The sequence below is a fragment of the Daphnia pulex genome, chromosome 10 (genome assembly GCF_021134715.1).
Source record: "Daphnia pulex isolate KAP4 chromosome 10, ASM2113471v1".
NCBI lineage: Eukaryota > Metazoa > Arthropoda > Branchiopoda > Diplostraca > Daphniidae > Daphnia > Daphnia pulex.
In genome coordinates, this window is record NC_060026.1 from 12,316,653 (window position 1) to 12,336,645 (window position 19,993).

General features: G+C 37.7%; 4 protein-coding genes across 7 annotated transcripts in view; 2 read left to right on the top strand and 2 right to left on the bottom strand.

Moving 5' to 3' along the window:
• Positions 1–16,045, bottom strand: part of LOC124205914 — a 38,930-nt gene extending 22,885 nt beyond the window's left edge. Inside the window, exons 1-9 of one of the 4 annotated variants that reach the window (XM_046603485.1) lie at positions 15,872–16,045; positions 10,679–10,768; positions 10,233–10,469; positions 10,058–10,166; positions 8,797–9,954; positions 7,280–7,485; positions 7,017–7,210; positions 6,772–6,950; positions 6,317–6,708 (exon numbers count right to left, since the gene is read on the bottom strand). In XM_046603485.1, the coding sequence (XP_046459441.1) occupies positions 6,317–6,708; positions 6,772–6,950; positions 7,017–7,210; positions 7,280–7,406 (892 nt within the window). In that variant the 5' untranslated portion in view covers positions 7,407–7,485; positions 8,797–9,954; positions 10,058–10,166; ... (1 more) ...; positions 10,679–10,768; positions 15,872–16,045. Of the gene's footprint in view, positions 1–5,422; positions 6,253–6,316; positions 6,709–6,771; positions 6,951–7,016; positions 7,211–7,279; positions 7,486–8,796; positions 9,955–10,057; positions 10,470–10,678; positions 11,084–15,871 lie in introns of those variants that run through there. The other 3 variants (XM_046603487.1, XM_046603489.1, XM_046603486.1) reach the window with 3 other exon arrangements.
• Positions 153–3,484, top strand: LOC124205911. Its single transcript, XM_046603479.1, has 6 exons — positions 153–2,042; positions 2,116–2,181; positions 2,246–2,305; positions 2,378–2,482; positions 2,552–2,704; positions 2,759–3,484. Exons 1-6 carry the CDS (start codon positions 458–460, stop codon positions 3,250–3,252), a joined length of 2,463 nt encoding a protein of 820 aa, XP_046459435.1. The 5' UTR covers positions 153–457; the 3' UTR covers positions 3,253–3,484.
• On the top strand, positions 11,544–15,390 carry LOC124205909. The gene is made up of 9 exons (XM_046603476.1): positions 11,544–13,380; positions 13,447–13,521; positions 13,600–13,683; positions 13,754–13,816; positions 13,945–14,073; positions 14,187–14,264; positions 14,324–14,431; positions 14,503–14,652; positions 14,707–15,390. The coding sequence occupies exons 1-9, from the start codon at positions 11,883–11,885 to the stop codon at positions 15,198–15,200; spliced, it is 2,679 nt and encodes an 892-aa protein (XP_046459432.1). The 5' UTR covers positions 11,544–11,882; the 3' UTR covers positions 15,201–15,390.
• A 117-nt stretch (positions 16,046–16,162) lies between the features above and the next one.
• LOC124205915 (G2/mitotic-specific cyclin-B2-like) lies at positions 16,163–19,674 on the bottom strand. The gene is made up of 11 exons (XM_046603490.1): positions 19,536–19,674; positions 19,284–19,452; positions 19,011–19,225; positions 18,771–18,951; positions 18,546–18,707; positions 18,228–18,482; positions 18,045–18,163; positions 17,842–17,986; positions 17,674–17,779; positions 16,692–16,711; positions 16,163–16,590 (listed from the first exon to the last, which is right to left on the bottom strand). Exons 2-11 carry the CDS (start codon positions 19,320–19,322, stop codon positions 16,333–16,335), a joined length of 1,500 nt encoding a protein of 499 aa, XP_046459446.1. The 5' UTR covers positions 19,323–19,452; positions 19,536–19,674; the 3' UTR covers positions 16,163–16,332.
• Between the last annotated feature and the right edge of the window lie 319 nt (positions 19,675–19,993).

Consider the following 19,993-nt stretch of genomic DNA (forward strand, 5'->3'; position numbering starts at 1 on the left):
GAAATTTGTTGCATTTCAGATTTCCTCTTATCTTTTTTCTGTGTTTCGTTTAAAAAGATACAAAATTTTTTAGCATATCCCGAATGCTTTGACCCCGCAAAGATATCAAATTACACTACTGTCTATACTTTATAGTCGTCTGAACTTTAATCGCGTAAATGCATGCACTGCGAGACTCTGTCAACATCCAAACCCAGTCGAATGAGTCTGCCTCAATAATTATGAATAAATACCAAGTAAATTGTGAGTCCCTATTCAGTTTGAATATTCACAGACAGACGTGTAAGTAAAACCAATTTTGTCTCCGTATATCTCAAGCGATAAGCATTTTTATCGACATTTTATTTAATTGACATAGAATTAGTTCGAAAAATACTTTTATATAAATTGAATTGCAATAAAAAACACAAATTTCTCCCCCAACTATTTTTGTACACAACACACGTTTTGACTCAAAATGGCAAAAACTCCGATAAGGTCTATACTCACCATCATTTTGGGATTTGCTTTTTGTTGTACTTGCCAATCAAATGGGCCCGATTTTTTTTCTTCTTGGGCAAAACTCCAAATTTCACCGGATCCGTCAAGTTCCATGGAGTATGGCAACTTTCTCATTGAAATGTACGAACATACCAATAATCACAAAGCAACTGCTAGCGACAAAAAGTATTTCTATTCTCCAATTGCGCTATTGGACCACAAAACTGCCGTTAGTATATACAACAACGTCACAAAGCAATCAGAAATGAGATTTCGCATTGAAATGTGGAACGACAAAGTACAAAATAAAGTTGTGAACCATTTGCAAGAAATTTTCGGCCATGATATTAAATCCAATACAGTGAGAGTCATTCCCTTGGAGAAGGTCATTCTCACGAGCAACATACCAACAGTAGATTATTCTTTATCGCCAGTGTGGACGAATTATGACAGGAGCAAGACCCTGAAGCTTTCTCTGTCGTGTTATGACCAGAAAGTTTGTGACGGACTGGCCAATGAAATGCGATCTAATCCTGAACAATTTGACCATTTGAAAATCCTCTACAGTTTGTCACCGCAGAAATCGCAAACCAAACAGACGACCATCACCATCGACAACATCACTTCCGGTCAAATGGTCACTACTCTAATACAGAAATTTGGAAACGAAAAAGAGGTTTTTCTGACAGCCAACGACAAGAGGAAAATGTTGGCGGAAATGGCCACCAAGATTCGAATGGATACATTCGACGACTACGAGGTCGTGTCTCCGGACTCGGAAATTCAAATTTTTAATATTTTAAAGGATTTGCTAGTCACGTCCAAGACGACTATAAAAGAACAATGCGACAAAATGTGGGACTCTGTCTTCTGGGATGAGGAAAATTACCGACCGGACAAGACGACGAAAACATTAAATGATATCATCAAGAAACTGGACATGGAAACTCAAAAGAAATTGGCGGATATGTTTAAAGAAGAGGACAGGCAATCGGAAATAATGGAAATATTAACTTCAAGTAATAAAGACGCGGAGGAAAAATTTCTTCCTGTATATCAACCGTTAAATGCGCATGGAAATGAAATGACAATTGAATCAATGGATCAAGAGCAATTCAGCCGCCATCAAATCGAGAAATGTCAACCTGCCAAGGATGAGGATCAGCAAAATCAAAAATTTAAAGAAAGAATCCAACACAATTTCGACTCAAACAGTTGGGCTGACGTGGACAAAATAAGTTCAAAAATTGCAGGGAAAATGGCAAACGAATTCGTTAGTTCCCGGAGTATCGACATTTTGAAGGAAGAAGTAAATAAGTTGTTACAAGAAAGTAGAGACCACGTCCAATGGGACGGGGAGAAATTCGTGCCAAAACTTTTGCAACTGACCAGCATCAGTTTGCGCAAATTCCGCGACTCTCAATCGTTTCAGGATCAAGTTCATGATCGCAACGTTCTTGTCCGTTACACGAACGCCGAATTGTCGTCGTCCATCAAATTTAAAGAACACGCAGAATCGATTGCCAGTGACGAATGGAACAATCTGAAGGACGAACTGAGAGGTTTTAAAAACAATTAGAACTTTGAATTCTAGATTGACTTTTTGATTCTGATTTACTTTTTCTGATTGTGTAGCCGATTTGCAACGATTAGGTCACGAACTAAAAATCGCCGAAGACAAACTGAGAAAAGAGCTGAGAGGTAAAATTAAAATTTAAATAAATGTTATAAGGGTCTTTAAATATAATCGAATGAAATGGTTTAGAAACTTCAAGTGACAAGGCCTCAGCAGGGGAACTGAACAATTTGAGAGATGAACTGAGAGGTATAATTAATTTTTAAATAACTTGAATATGATAAATTTCAGATTTTTATTTCATCGAATGAAACGATTCAGCAACTTCAAGTAAGTTGGAAACTACAATAGCAAATTTGGCCTCAGCGAGATTGGAATTGAGCGGCACGAAGTCCATCATTGCGGATTTTACGACCAAACTAAATGGTAAATTATTATTTTTTTTTTCAAATACTGTATAAGGGGAATAAAAGAATTCGAGTTTCCTTTCAATAGACAGTACGAGTGAAATAGTTGCTGACATTGGTGAAATGCCAACCTCCTGTGAAGATTTGCAGCGAATAGGACATAAACTGAGCGGATTCTTTTTGGTGAAAGGGTCGATGAAGATGGAAGCTGTTTACTGCAAATTTTATTCGGATGGATATGGTACGACGTGTTCTAAATTACTGGTTATTGTTTGTCCAATTATTTTGTATGCAGCACGACAGGAATTGATCGGATATGCCGACGTCAAATCGACGCCCGTCTATTTCTACGTCCAGAGAAAAGCTCATTACGAGACACGCTGGTTCACCTCAACTGGTACTCCGATTACGTACGAATTAACCCAGGTGAACGAGGGAAATGCCATGGATTTACCATCGGGGAAGTTCACGGCACCGCGACCGGGAATTTATTTCTTCTCGTTCACGGCACTGGTGCGATTTCCATCTTCTTTTCTTCTTGTTCGCTTTGGAGTTGGTCTTTATTTGAACGTTAATCGAATCGGATTGGCTTTTGTTGAAGAGTATTACACCGCCGATGGTCAAAACGATCAAGTGACCATCCAGTCTACTCTAAAATTGAAAGCCGGCGATCAAGTCTGGGTGCAGATTGATAGCATGTCATGGGGGGTGGCGTTAACTGATTATGATGATCAATACACCCATTTCACGGGTTTCATGTTGGAGGAGGAAATCGTCGCGTCCTCCTGAGAGTACTGATCGCCCGAAATTTGCAAAATCATCATCGACTGACAGTTAACACGGAAAACTGTTTTTGTTTGATTAATAACGGTGAATGCTGGAAGGGAATCCATTTAGTTCTAAATTTCATTAAGGGGTGGGAATTTCTTCTCTCTATCTACGCAAAAATTTTAACTGTGTATGCAAATGCGAACTTAGTACTGAATACACACACAGATTTTAAAGTTTCTACCTGCAAAAATGGTCTTTCTTTCACAATCCCATCAATCGTTTGCCCGATCATCTGAGACCTGACCGAATTTGCCGCAGGCCAGATTTAAGCCAAAAATTTGCAATTGAAAAAACTTAACAGAAAAACTCTAAAATAATCTCGGTCAAAAATCTCAAAACCATGAGTCCGTTCTAGTAAAATGTACAAATTTTATAAATAAAATCGTGAGAACCAATCGAATAGTTGAACTAAATGCTTACTACTTTCAGACAGGAAAACAGAAGACACGAGATTACTGATGAAGACGAACTGGATGATTCAGGAATTCAGGATTTGTTTGATTGTTTGAAGACAGGCTGTAGATAATCTGGGAATACACAATAAAAAGCGCACATTTAATTACTCGACAAACTAACAAAAACGGTATCACATATTCAAGAGTAAACACTAAACAACAACAGTGGTCGGATCATCGGATGCACTAGAGCATATTACCGTGTGTATCCATACTCTGAAATTGATCTATTTAATAAGTAATAACAATCCCGTTAAATCTAAACTTTTGAAATGTAGAATTTGCGGGCGCTTTGGCGACGTTCCGCGCCTTTCCATAGTGGTACGTCGACAATAACCACCAACCAAAAGATGTGACCATTATTACATGGATAATACAGGAATCGGCGACGAAAACCCTGAGGGCTTGTCATTTACCCTTCAAGGTAATACAACTTTCAAAATTGGGTGAACAATACAAAGATTTACCTGATTTAAAAAATCAGGTAAATGTGTGAATGACAAAACGATTGGAATAGGCAAGGAAAACGTCAGATTCAGTCGACGATGGATAAATCGACAAATGGAAGATTTTGAAGCAGGAGAAAGGCCTAGAATAATCAACAAGCCCAGCCATAGTCTCAAACATCAAATTCCCGTTACTAAAGTACCAATAACTCTTTCAACTAACACAGCACACCAACTAAACAACCATCTATTTGTAATGATGATAACAATCCTGAAAACAAATCTTGGCTCATCTCGCAATCCCCCGAATCCAGCCATCCGTCAGATTAGTCGGATTCAGTCGCTTACTTCCCAGCGTCCAATGCAAAAACAATTCAGCGGCCATCATCGACGACCGTTCGCCCACCCACAACTTATTTCAACAACGATCAAGACATTTCATGGGTCATTTAGAATTCTCCTGAGCAAACTGACGACCAGTACTCGTCATTTGAAATTTACCCACATGATAAACAACCCGATAATGTGAAACAAGTCCCAGAAATGACCTCGTCGACTACAAATCTGTGGCTGATGGCTCTTAAATCTGATTACCTTCGTAAAAAATTCGACGTATTAAAGTCAACATCTCCTTACTATTCAAATGACCCCTCGAATGAAAACCGCAATACAATAAACAGGGATATACTTAAGTGACTTAAGTACTTAACACTGAAATCACTTCTCAATTAGGACAACAGCTAAATATATTCCAACAACTGGCACGCCAATGACGACCGATCCACCTACTACTCTTAAAGTTACTTGTTCTAACCTCATCAGTTATTCGACACAGCCACCAACGATCGTTTTAAATCATGATAAGTTTAATTATTTTCCTATCTTTCCAGCATCAAACGAAATACCAGTAGCAACGAATATCTTTACCAGTCCAGCACCAGCAGAGCCCAGTCACACTGTCAAAGTAGGATCACCAGAGAACAACGCCAATATTTCTGACATCAGCTTGAAGGAAGAGAAATTTAGTTTGACCAAATTACAACGGACAATTAAGCGAACTAACAACAAGTTAATGAAAATCATGTCCTAAATTAATATACAACAACAAAATAAGATTTATTTAGCTTATCGGAGTGTAGTGTAGCTGTAGTCATCCCTGAATTTAAACCTCTAAAATAAATCCTAAAATTTGTTGAAAAAAGTTTGATTGTTAAATTGAAACATAGATGTTATTGAATGTTTTTAGATATTTCTTGATTATCACAGAAAAACAGCATTTGGATTAATACAATATTCTTTTCCCTTTTAAGTGGAAATTTGTAAAAGCATACATGAAAATAAGAAAATGTTCAAACAGGATTCGAAGCTTAAGGAATGTTGGATCGCATTTGTCTTAATCCGATCAACACACATCAATGTTTACCTGAGATTCCAATGCTTCTCTTGAGCCATGGTTTTCATATTCTCAAGGTTCACATTTCCACAGTCTACCAAAGTAATTTTGGCCAAAGGATTCGTTTCGTTCATGAAAAAATCGACCCCTTTCTGGCTCACATTAGAACAAAGGGTCAACTTTAACTTGGTCAAATACTTGAAACTGTTTCTAGTGCAAGCTTCCTCAATGATCTGGTCATCAAGAGTGATACAATTACATATGGAAATCAATGTAAGAGAAGGGGAAAACAAAAGCAACAGCAATAATTTGCGTGAAATAGGGAATGGCGAAGAAGAATCGGCAGATAACAGAATGATTTCTTCCAACATCCTTAACGGAATTACTTCCTTTGAGTAACGAAAAGAGGAGTGGACGCAATCTAACATCGGTTCGGGAGTTTCCAGATACGACATTTCTATTTCAAGTCGCAAACGGCGAATATTCGGGCAGCACTCGATGATGAGATAGACTTCTTCACTCGTTACTTCCATCGTTAAAGATAACTTTTCTAGTGTAGGGCCATGAACTTGTAGAAGAGGAATTACTCCGCCACGAATAGAGATTGACGGCATAAAGGATGTCTCAATTACGAGATTTTTTATTAGTTTAAGTTCTCGAAAACCTGAAATAAAATTGCATTTAGTTTCCATACCTTTAAGAATACCACCATTTCAGATTTGTCTCACCTAATAACTCCTCATTCGTAAATCCTTTGCCGCCGTTTACATCAATGAAAAGATCGACGAGTGACGGGCACATTTCAACCATCAACGAAACGTTGCCTTTTTTATAGGGGACAATGTATCGCAGAGTCTGGATCACGGTCCGCATAGAAAACTTGGTCAACGAACATTTTTTTGATTCTCTGGTTTCTTTACAGATTCTAAATAAAACTTGTGAGATATCAGTCGAAGAACTTAATTCTTTCAGCTCTGGTAAATGTTCGATAGCAAATCTAATTCCGGCATGAGTCACTTTTGTGCTTAGAACTGATAATTTGTGAAGGGAACTTTGACTGTTGCAGAAAACTTGCATTACTAAATCGGTCACACCAGGGCAGCAATCAACTAGCAACTCCCTAGGGGGAAAAATAAGAATTGTAATACAATCAATCTACTAGATTAAAGTAGACCCTTGATACCTTATTTTTGGTTTACAAGTTGATCCAAGATAGAGCATGCAACTTGCACCATAAATCGTGCTAGATAAATCAAGGATTTGCAGGTGTTCAAACAGCTGCAATATGGGAGTAAAAGTTTCTTCTACTTGAGTTGGGGATGGCAATTTATTGAAACTAAAAAACTTCAATGTAGTAAGTTGCTGTAATTGTAAAAAGTAATTCATTCATAATCCACTTTTATATAATAATGTCGAATTAAATATTACCGAACATCTGACCGATGCTAAACGCACGATCCGAAGATTTGTTTCGATATCATCATCATTTTCAGTTGAAACAAATGCATTTTCCGATAAATCAAGAACTTTCAAATGTGGGTTGAGGAGTAAATCAAACATCTCTTCGTTTAGCCTTCCGCCTTCATTGAGACATTGAATAATGTACTCCAGACAATGTGAAGCTGCATGTAATGAAAATGAGATAGATAAATAACAGTAACCAATTATTCCACAAATAAAGTGAAACTCACGAAGAAGATAAAAGGGGGTGGAAACGTGCACCAAACTACGCAATGCCGTCCATTTCTCCATGTTATCGACGATACTGTCCATACACAATTCTGATAGAGATTTGTGGTACCATTTCGGCTGAGGCATGATGAAGATAATGGTAAGAGAAAACACCGAAAGTCTAGAAAACCAAGACGCATTAACCACAACAAATGTCAACGATCACGGGCCGGCATAATTCGTCATCGTCATCGTCATCGTCATCGTCTGCCCATAGGGGGCTAAAATGCGGGATCCGCTGTGGATGCCACCAGGGGGCACTACTAGATTTCAAATCTTCATAGGCTAAAGTTGAGCATGTTTATCTAGATTTTAATGCTTGTTTTATTTTTAAAATAGGCAATAATGAATTAAATCGAAATTTATATGCAAAAATATTAAGAAAATGTTCCTGTATTCTGAAATATTCACGCATTGAAAACATCAAACTAATGTTAAAAATAAAAATAGACGTTAATTCCGAAAAAAATAGTCGGCGGATTGTCGTAGATAACTAGACATCCTATAACAAATTATAAAACAACGCTTCAATCAGAACCTCTGAGAATCTAATTATAATTAGGATTTCGCAAATAAAATAGGGTCGTATACATGTGTATACGTTTATATAAGAGGGTACACAAGATATATGCACGTAGAACGGTCAAGTCCATGAAAAACATGTGATATTTAATATTATTATATGCGGCTATATAATATTGCATATAATTATATATATTTTAATATATAATGTAACAATATAATGTTATATATAAATATATAGTCGTATATAAATTCAAGGTATGCTCCTATCAATTTAAAGACATATAATTTTCCAGAGGTGACATGAAAATATAGGCTAATAACAAAGCACCACGTATCTTGAACAATCACATCATCGCACTCATAATGTCAATATATCATGGAACTTATCGATTTATGTACGTACGTGATAGAAATATTTTGCTGCGGCAGGTGGCATTGGAAAAGCCACCAAGTTTGGTTTTCCCGTCATGAGAAAACGAATCATAATTGTATACGGTGAATTTCAACCCACCATCAATAAGCATACATCAAACATCCGAACATTTTTTAACTAAAAACATGAATATTAATTGGTATGATTTTATTAAAACTCTGACGCAGAAGCTGAGCTTTCTAAAAGAGATGTCAATACTTTAATAAGCATTTCCCCGTGTTTTCTTTACTTTTATGTTCATTTTATAAATTAATTTTGCATTCGCACCTCGTTTTAAAAGAATTATTTAATGCATTACACCAATTGCATTAGCATATTAAAAGATATTTGTACTAGGCCTACCATGTACCATGTTCGAACCACAAAAAACTGTAGTGGTTATTCAAAATGCCAAGTAGAAGTCAAGCGGCTTCCTCTGGTGGCCGATTCGTGATTTCCGCAACACATTCCGCAATTTAGTATCGAAACGACGATGACGATGACGATGACGATGACGAATTATGCCGGCCCAACGATCACACACTAAAGATTTTTCTGAATTTCTCTCCCTTCCCCTAAGGCGCGAACAGAATAATTGCATTGGACACGAGATGCACTTTTGCCAGATTTTTTTAAATAACTCGAGTGAGTCGGACATGCAAAAATTTAAAAACGAACTCTGCAATCACCTCATCTAATCTACAACATTTATATGCCTAATATTCCAGTGCTTCTCTTCCACCATCATTTTTAAACGATTAAAGTTCACATTTCCAAAGTCTTGCACAAAAATTTCGGACAAAGCAAGGATTCGTTTCGTTAAAAAGAAAACGATGCCTTTCTGGCTCACATTAGAACAATTAACCGTGCAACCTTAAACTGGTCAAATACTTGAAACTATTTCTAGTGCAAGCTTCCTCAATGATGTGGTCATCAAGAGTGATACACTTTTTACTATATGGAAATCACTGTAGGCCTAAGAGTGAGGGAAGACAAAAGAACAGCAATAATTTACGTGAAATAGCGAGGATTGTGAGTGGTGAAAAAATAATGGTCAGATTTCAGATAGATTATCATTATTTCCAGCATACTTAACGAAATAACATAGTTTGGGGAACAAAGAGAAAAGTGGACGACATCTATCACCGGTTCGGGAGTTGCCGCATCGGTACTTTCTAAAACAATTATCAAACGGCGAATATTCGGGCAGCACTCGATGATGAGATTGACTTCTTCACTCGTTACTTCCATCGGTAAATATAACTTTTCTAGTGTAGGGCCATGAACTTGTAGAAGAGGAATTACTCCGCCACGAATTATTCCATAATTATGGTGAATCAATAAATCACAAGAGAAAAAATTGGTTTATGCATGAAAAAAAAAAAGAAACAAAGTAACAAGTAGGCTAATAGCACTATAGCAGTAACAAAATGAATGTCACAACGTCAAGTCAGATTAGAGCGAATGGTCGAGCCGATCGCACATTCACTTCAAGTAATCTTCCTTTTCCACCTTCATAACCTTTGCTGGGCCCACGGTAGACTTGGATCTTGGCACGGCCGTTGGGGTATCCCGCACCTTTGAACGCGGGAGCGGCCGGGAGCGGCATAGCTGGCTGCTGGTTTGTAAGCAGAATCTAAACCCTGTGGGTAGGCACTAGGCAGCGGCCATAGTGACGATAACAGCCAAAAGAACGAACTGAAAACACAGAAAGGACTCGTGTATAAAAGAATTGGCGACATGGGGAACCAAAAGGTAAAGTATAAAAAGTATGAAGGCAATCTCTACATATACAACTTACCACTTTTAGGGAAGATTGTTGTTTATGACAATGTATGAGAAATTAATGAATTAAGGACTAGGCTGGTTGTTTTTATACCTGCGGAGTGAAACTCTTAAGTTGTGAAAAGCTGGCAAACCTCAACAATGAATAAACGTATAATTTTTGCTGTTACAGTAGAGGAATAAAATTTTACCTGGAATAGCTCCAACTGTTGCAAAGACAGATCTTAATCATGGAACATGCCCTTTAGCATAGTCATCTTTATCTCTCGCTCATGAAATCTTCATTCTTTTAGGTTATATTTGTTTCTGGTATCCGTTCATTCGTAAATTGCAATATTATCACGAGAGATAATGGCTAATCCAGCAAGAATTCAAGAGTACATTTTTGAAACTGCATCACCATGATGTTAACAGAAATGTCTTGTCGTCTGCAGATAAAAAAAACATCTTTTATTGATCGGTACAACTAATTAAAAAAAAAAAAAAAAATTAGATTTCGTAATTTTTTTATGGGGATAAAGAGGAAAAAAATAAACTATGCAAATTAATGCAATGAACTGAATGCTGCAGCGCAAAAAGGTAATTATGCCTTATAAAGAAAAAAATATTTTTCATACTCAAACTTTTTTATTGTTACCTTAAGACAGAAGTCTTACTTAAAGTGGCCAAGAGTGAATTCAATGCCCGAGTAATGTTATTCAACCGTAGATTACCACTTGGAAGCTCCCTATAGAGGAAATAAAAAATAAAAAATTCAAGACATTAACTTATTGAAAAATGAAAACAAACTTTTGCTTCGCTACTACTGCAGGAGATCGCTAACATTGGTTTTATTCACATCATAGTTTATTGGGAAACCTACTCTCTAGAGGTATGCTATTTCTAGGGCATATGTTGTATTAGAATACAAACGGATCCGATCTGAATGCATCTTCGTCAGTCGGCTGTGTTTACTCTAGCATCAATCGTTCTTAATCCTTGGGCAAAAACTCTAAATCACTGGATGCGCTTCACATTAATTCTTTACAATGAGGCAAATTTCTCAGTGAAAGTTAAGGCACAATATTCATATGCAATCGAGCGCTGTCACAGTGTCACAAGTGAAAGACAAAAATGGCTAAAAATTAAATACCGTTTGGTACAGACAACAGGATTACGAAACAACCAGAGACTCTGAAAATAACACGTCGCGTACACATCCGCATCTAATAAGGATTTTGTCACTATCAGTACGATTTTTAAAAAACAAATCAAATAATTCTAAAAAGCAACAAAAACATGATGCAATCAATAATGCAGCGGTGCCTTTGTGGCTGGTGTCAGTCAGACAACTACATACAGCGCCACACTGATTTTAGTTTGAAAGGTTTGAAATGTGTTGTATTTCAGACTTTCTCTTATCTCAGGTTATTTTATTTGATATCGCTTAAAAAGATAAAAAATGTGAAAGCATACACAAAATGGGTATGTACTGCTTCACCATCGCCACTTGTTGCTGAACTTTAATCGCGCATACACTTAATACATTCACTGGCAAGACTCTAGAAAACTGAAGCGAAATGAGTTTGTCTTCATATTTCCGTGAATACGAAGTAAATTGTGAGTTCCCATTGAGTTAAAATATTCGCCGATAAAACCAATCTGGTCTCCCTATATCTCATCAGCATCTATAAATAAGTTAGGCCTTGCTATCGACATTTTATTTAATTTTTATGTGATTAATTAGAAATTGTTATTAAATTTTTACTATTTCAACTGAATCGCAAAACACAAATCTGTCGCATCTCTCCCGCCCATCTCGCCTCTCCCCAAACTGTATTTTACACACGTTTTGACTCGAAATGGCGAAAATTCCGATTAGGTCTATCCTCACCATCTTTTGGGCTTTTGCCACTTGCTGCAATTGCCAATCAATCGACCCTGGCGTTTCCTCTTCTTGGGCGAAACTCCAAATCTCACCGGATGCGTTAAGTTCCATGGAGTACGGCAATTTTCTCATCGACATTTATGAACACGCCCACAATCACATGGCGACGACAACTAGCGAGAAAAAGTATTTCTACTCTCCAATTACACTATTGGATAACAAAAGCGCCGTTAGTTCATATAACAACGTCACGAAACAGCCAGAGATGAGATTTCGCATTGAAATGTGGAACGACAAAGTCCAGTATGAAGTAGTCAAACATTTGAATGATATCGTCGGCCATGAAATTAAATCCCATAACGTGAGAGTCATTCCCTTGGAGAAGGTTATTCTCACGAGCAACATACCAACAGCAGATTATTCTTTATCGCCAGTGTGGACGAATTATGACAGGAGCAAGACCCTGAAGCTTTCCCTATCGTGTTATGACCAGAAAGTCTGCGACAGACTGGCCAATGAAATGAGATCTAATCCCGAACAATTTGACCATTTCAAACTCCTCTACAGTTTGTCAACGCAGAAATCGCAAACCAAACAGACGACCATCAGCATCGACAGAATCACTTCCAGTCAAATGGTCACTTCTCTTTTACAGAAATTCAGATACAAAAAAGAAATTTTTCTGACAGCCAACGACGAGAAGAAAATGTTGGCGGAAATTACCACCAACATCCGAATGGACACATTTGACGACTACGAGGTCGGGTCGCCTGACACGGAATCGCAAATTTTAAATATTTTAAAGGATTTGCTCGTCACGTCCAGGACGACCATAAAAGAACAATGCGACAAAATGTGGGACTCTGTTTTCTGGAATGAAGACAATTACCGGCCGGACAAAACGACGAAAACATTGAATGAAATCGTCAACAAACTGGATAAGGAAAATCAAAAGAAGCTGTTGGACATGTTTCAAACCGCGGTGAAAAACTCGGAAATAATGGAAATATTAATTTCGAGGAATCAAGACATGGAGTTCGAACAAGACAACGAGGAGATGGAACTTGCAAGTTGGGACGAATATGATAGAAATTTAGAGATCGAAGAAAAAATTCAACACGATTACGACCCAAACAGTTGGGCTGACGCGGACAAAATAAGTTCAAAAATTGCAGGGAAATTGGCAAACGATTCCGTTCGTTCCCGGAGTATCGACATTTTGAAGGAAGAAGTTAAAAGGTTATTACAAGAAAGTAGAGACCACGTCCAATGGGACGGGGAGAAATTCGTGCCCAAACCCATGCAACTTAGCAGAATCAATTTGTGCAAATTACGCGACTCTCAATCCTTTCAGGATCGTACCGTCCGTATCCGTTACACGAACGCAGAGCTGTCGATGCCGATCAAGTTTATGGAACAAGTGGAATCGATTGTCACTGACGAATGGAACAATCTGAAGGACGAACTGACAGGTATTGAATAACTTATCGGAAAAAAGTTGACAAATAATGAAATAAATAATTGCAATCGCATTGCAGGCGTTAGAGAACTCTTGGAGAAAACTACAACCGAATTGACCAACACGAGAACCGATTTGGCAAGTAAATTAGAAGGTATTTTTTTTTTTATTAATTAAGAATTCTAATAAATGGTTCCCGTTAATTAAAAAAAAAATGTTCTGATTTACACAGGCTCTATAGTAAAAACTAATAAGGAAATCAAATTGAATGCCAATTTCAGGAAAACCATTGATGATTTATCAAAAAAATTAATTGGTATTAATCATTATTTAAACTAAATAGAAGAATGCAATATTATGCACATTTTTACTTTCCATAATTTTAGCGACTGAAAAAGAATTGGCAGAAATGAAGATAAGCGTTGAAAATTTGTCATCCGAACTAAAAGGTAAACCCAAATAAGAAACAAGGCACAGCAAATTTTTTTACTTATAAAAATAATCTAAATAATTCTTTTGTTTCCTACAGTCTTTTTTCTGCATACTAAAATTGTTTCAATTACGTTCCTTATTACAGGGAGTAAGCAGGAACTGGCGAAAATCAAAACCAACATCGAATTGGAGAAAAAAGAGAATAAAGAGGAGTTGGTGAAAACGAGGGCTGATTTCAGCAAATCCGTCAGCGAATTATCAACAGATTTAAATGGTATTTCATTGTTGTTCTGAAATTTTCGAAATTGTGGACCTATATCCACATTCCTAATTATTTAAATGACAGAACAAAAATAATATTTCATTTTGTTTTCTGTGACTGTGTAGTAAATTCGCAATCATTTCGTCAAGAATTAAAAGTCGCCAATGACAATCTGAGAAAAGAACTGAAAGAAGAACTGAGAGGTAAAATTAAAATGTAAAGGAAATTGTTTTAATATACGTAATCGAATGGAATGGTTCAGAAACTTCACGTAAGCTGGAAACTACAACAAAAAATTTGGCGGCCTCAGCGAGAACGGCGTTGAAAAAGACGGATTCCGTCGTTGCGAGTTTGACGAAAAAATTTAATGGTAAACTAGATTGTTTTGCCTACAAGAGAAATAAAAAAGCTTATTTTTTATTTCATTTTTTTTCCCCACAGCCAGAACTAGAATAATACTTGACATTGGTGAAATGCCAACTTCATGTGAAGATCTGCAGCGAATGGGGCATAAACTGAGCGGATTCTTTTTGGTGAAAGGGTCGATGAAGATGGAAGCTGTTTACTGCAACTTTTATCCTAATGGAAAGGGTACGGCGTGTTCAAGATTCCTGGTTATTGTTTGTCTAACTCTTTTATTTGCAGATTTGCAGAAAAAGATCGGATACGCCGACGTCAAATCGACGCCCGTCTATTTCTACGTCCAGAGAAAAGCTCATTACGAGACACGCTGGTTCACCTCAACTGGTACTCCAATTACGTACGAATTAACCCAGGTGAACGAGGGAAATGCAATGGATTTATCATCGGGGAAGTTCACAGCGCCGCGACCGGGAATTTATTTCTTCTCGTTCACGGCACTTTCGCGATTACCATCTTCATCAAAACTTGTTCACTTCTCAATTAGCCTTTATTTGAACGGACGTTCAATCGGATTGGCTTTTGTTGAAGAGTATTACACCCTAGATGGTCAAAACGAACAAGTGACCATCCAGTCTACGCTAAAATTGGCAAAAGGCGATAAAGTCTGGGCGCAGATAAGTAGCATGTCACAAGGCGTGAAGTTGACCGATTATGATGGTCAATACACCCATTTCACGGGTTTCATGTTGGAGGAGGAAATCGTTGCCTCTTTTTGAGTGCTAATCACCCACAATTGCAAAATCAACATCGATTGACAGTTATTAACACGAAAAAATAATTTGATTTGATCAATAACGGAGAATGGAAGGAAATTCATTCGGTTCTTATTCACCAAGAGGCGAGAATTTTTCTTCGAAATTCTAAATGTATAATGCAAATAATTAAATACACAAACAGTTTTTGAAAGTTTCTACCAACAAAAATGTAGATGCAACAAGTAAAAAACCAACTTTGATTGCCTAATTTACAAAACGCGGGTCGGACTGGAATCTGGAACTAGATTGGAATTTTTAGAAAAGTTCGTAATATAGTTGCACAGTAATGCACAGAAATTCGTTATGTGTAAGTGTTGGGCACTGATGTCAATTGGGAATTTTTTCGACAAATGTTTGTCCCAGTCTCACACCAGTGTCTTCTATTTTGACAATTTTGACTAGATTTTATTACTTCAATCGTTCAGTTTAGATCAGTCCTACTGATCAACTGATCCAAAGTCTACGCAGGTGATACATAAATGAAAAATTTACCATTGAATCAACGGAAACAACATAAAATCGATCTCTAGACGTAAAAGCTGAGTGTGGATACGTTGAACAAGTAAACTTAATGAGTAATGTGAGTATTATAAATAAAATCACGAAAACGAATCAGGTTTTTCAAAACTTACTACTTTTGGACAGAGAAGAGGCCATCGCTGATTGTTTATGAAAACGAACTGTTTGAAATTAGAATTTGTCAGATTGGCTGAAGGTAAATTTGAGACCATAATGGGAAGTGTAAGTTTTTTAAAAAGCTACAAAGTATTTTAAGAAAAATAGTAGCACAAGCACAGTAAACAACAACAGTGCAACTTGTCGTCTGCAAGCATCAAGCCATCTAGTAGTAACAGTAGCAAACTACTTTGAATTGATTTCGCGGTTGTTGCTGCCAGAGTCGTTTGAACGCATAAACAAAAAAATTTAAATTTGTGTAAAACTTTATTCGACTTGATGAAATGATTTGTTTTTATATCAAGAAAAAATCTATAACAGTAACAAAATGGATAACACAGCGTCAAGTCAGATTCAGATTAGAGCGAATGGTCCAGCCGATCGCACATTCACTTCAAGTCAAGTAATCGTTCAAGTTTTAATAACCGTACGCCTTGTTATCTTCGGGCTGAGTGGCGTAGAATCCCCAAGGAGCGAATCCTTCACCGCCGTATCCTCCCTTGCCACTTTCGTAACCTTTGCTGGGCCCACGGTAGACTTGGATCTTGGCACGGCCGTTGGCGTATCCCGCACCTTTGTACGCGGGAGCTGCATAGCTGGCTGCTGGTTTGTAAGGAGAATCTAAACCCTGTGGGTAGGCAGCGGCCATGGCGACGATAACAGCCAAAAGAACGAACTGAAAACACAGAAAAGACTCGTGTATAACAGAATTGGCGATATGAGAAACCGAACGGTAAAATAGAAACAGTTGGAATGAAGGCAATTTGAACAACTTACTACTTTCAGGGAAGACATGACTTGTTGTTGGTTGTTGTTGTTGATGTCGGAAGAGGACTGAATGAATTTAGGACTTGGCTGGTGTGCTTATATACCCGCCGAGTGAAGCTTGAAAGAATGGGGAGGAAAATTATTTTTGATGACTGCAACCTACAAGCTGCTCACGAATCCACCCAACACCCCACTTTGTGCAGTCTGTTCTTCATGTACCGATAGCCGCGGGATGGAGGTGCCCTCACTCTTTTATAGGTTTACCACACAAAAATGTACCACTATTTTTGCTAGCAGTTTTCACGCAAAAGTGATTTCATAATTTCATATTGTTTTATTACATGATTCCCTTCGGTAGTTTCTACTTCGCTAATTGTAACAATCTTCTCAATTCTACATTATACAATGACTTAAATTTGGGCTTTGAACTACATGTATTGGATATACAGTACTCATCTGAATGAATATGCAATTAAGGTCACGGTAATGCAAAATTAAGGACAGAGGAAGTTGAGTTTAAATTGGATACATTTAAAATAAACCAACTCTTAATGCGTTGACTGGAAAAGTTTCATTTTCAGTATTGTAATACATTAAACATGGATAAAACTGCATGTTATGATCAATAAATGCTGCTTTGATCACCCTGTTACTTTTTAAATATCAAATTTGTCTTTACCAAATTGAAATACATTTGTCAGTCAGTTTATTTGAGAGTTAGTCAGCCACGGTTATGTACAAGTGTGTGTTGAAAGTTTCCATCAAACATGCCCGTTGAGGAGGACAGATTTAGAAGAAGAGACTCGAGTCGTTTATTTTGGCAATTATAAATGACAACCTTTTCAAACAGTTCTACGTTACCTACCCGTAACACGCAAATTTTTATCGTAAATGTGAACATAATAAAACCGGTCGGTAAAACCGACCATAAGGCGAAAACAATAATTTTAAGGAAAAAAATTTCAATGAACTAAAGCCATCCTTCAATTTTTGATTGCTGCTGATCTTTTGGCAAGTACTGTGACTAACGGCGACTTCAGATGAGGGACAGTGCTGATGTTGTACAGTTTGGAGCAAGCATACTTCTTCCGAACAGCCTGAGAAACCACAAACCAAATTAACCACAAACCGAAGAAGACTGCACTTTGGGCTATGTTACCTGGAATTTACTGACGTCAGCAGAAGCAACAAGGCCACATAGTTTCTCCATAAGGGGTTCCAAACTCTCATAGGTGTACCCAGAATAGTATACCATGGAGTGGTTCCACAATTTGCTGCCGTCCGTGTCATTCTCATCCAAAATACTGAAATGAAATAACGTTCATTTAACCAGAACTCGATCTTAAAAGAAGTACAACTCACCGGAGAGAAAGACAAAGAGCAGCGGCAGCAAGCTCTGAGGGCAAGTAATGGCAGAAACTATACTCGGGAAGTGTAAGTTCCATAAGATACTTCGAAAGCGTGTGGTGTAAAACATCGACCTGTTTAATAACGAAATAGTTTTAATCGAAATACGGATCGAAGCATTGATTGCACTAAACGTACCTGATCGAGAATTTGTGATGCAGCTTGAGTATTGCGGCGCAAGAAGTGAAGAGGTAGAGGACGACCCAACCGGAAGTCCAACTTTTGCAACATTCGACACTCCATGGCAAGCACATCCTTTGCAGTGTAGGCTTTATCAGACATGTACACGAAATCATTGATCTCGGGAGCCCATGTCTCTTCAAACTTGGCCGCAATCAGCATGGCTGTCAGGCCAACAAGCTGCAACTCCTTGCGGTTAACTGTGGAATCAGCCTGAAAGACGACACAAATATTGAATAAAAACAAGCCCAAATAAAACCAGAAATACAAGCATACCTGAAGGAAAGAATCCATCACAGAAACGCTCAGGTACAAAGTTTCTTGAAGCATCTTGAAGCGACCGTGGACGTCAACAAGCCAGTCAACCAAGATAGTACGCATAGTTGGCCGGATAATGTATCCAAAATCCATGTAGTGAGCTCCAATCATGTACGATTTCTGAAACCAAAAGGCAAGCCAAAGTTAGTTACACATAATACATTTGTAAAAGGAAACAAATACCTCTAATTGACGTAAGTAAGAGTAGATATCTTTGGCATAATAAGAAACCAACTGAGGGTTATCCCTATCAAGATCAATATCTTCAATGGGAAGCTGCTTACTGGAGTAAGCTTCAGGTTCAGCCTTGTTTGTGCACACCACAGCTTTGGGGGCTGCAGCTGGAACAACTTTCTTAGTGACACTGCATAGAGACAAGACATTGAAAGCAACAGGTAAAATCAGATGGGCAAACAAATATACTTAGTGCTCTGGAGAGGCTTTCTGGGAGCAATACCCATGGCAGGCTTCTTAATTTTTTCATCTGGCTGCTCATTCTTGACTTGATTGTTGACTGTGGCCTTTGTTAAATCACCGAGAGCAGCTCTGGGTCGCAGACTAGGGCCTGGTGCTTTCTGAACCACAAACCCAACCGTAGTGGACTTGGCCTTAAGTGGGTTGTTGCGATTCTCCAGCATCTACACAACACAACCTGTTAACACATATGCCATGAAAATGTAAACAAGTTTAACTCACCATGTTTGAAGGGGCAGCATCCAACTTTAGGCGGGGCATTTTGAACAGTTAAAATAATAATCAAAAGTTCAAGACGTAAAAACAAACTCGGGTGATAAGTGTCGATACGAGGATAAAAGCAGATCGAGGAACTCGTATTATTGACAAAACTAAAAACAGCTTGGAGCAGCTAAGGATAAAAGAGCCCATTAAAATCAAGCAACCAGCACTTTAAATTCTTCAATTTGCAAGAAGATGCAAACGAAGACTTACCTTGCACAGAGAAGAGCGTCGAATGATGAAAACCGTTGAGAAACAAGTGTTATTTAAAAGTTTTAAAAGTGCGATGTTGCCGTTGGTGGCAAAATCTGCCTTCATTTGTTTTGGATGTTTAAACCCTTTGGGCTAGCGGGCTTGTAGTTGCTACCTGACTACGCTTTGTGGACAAGTTGAATAAAAATTAATTTAATTGCAATTAAGTTTAATATTTATCTCTAGTTTTCTGAGAAAATACTCGAGAAAAACGAAAAGTTTTCATCGAAAACTCGTGTGAAAATTTCATGGTTGACTTTTAACTTTCAAGAATCAGAAATGTTGCCAATGCAAATATTGAAATTAATTAATTTGATGCATTTAAATGTCTACATTAACTGAAATGTCCTTGAATGCAAACGCCATTATAGAGGGGCGTAATATTGCAGGAAGAGGTTCAATACCTGCAGGCAATTTAA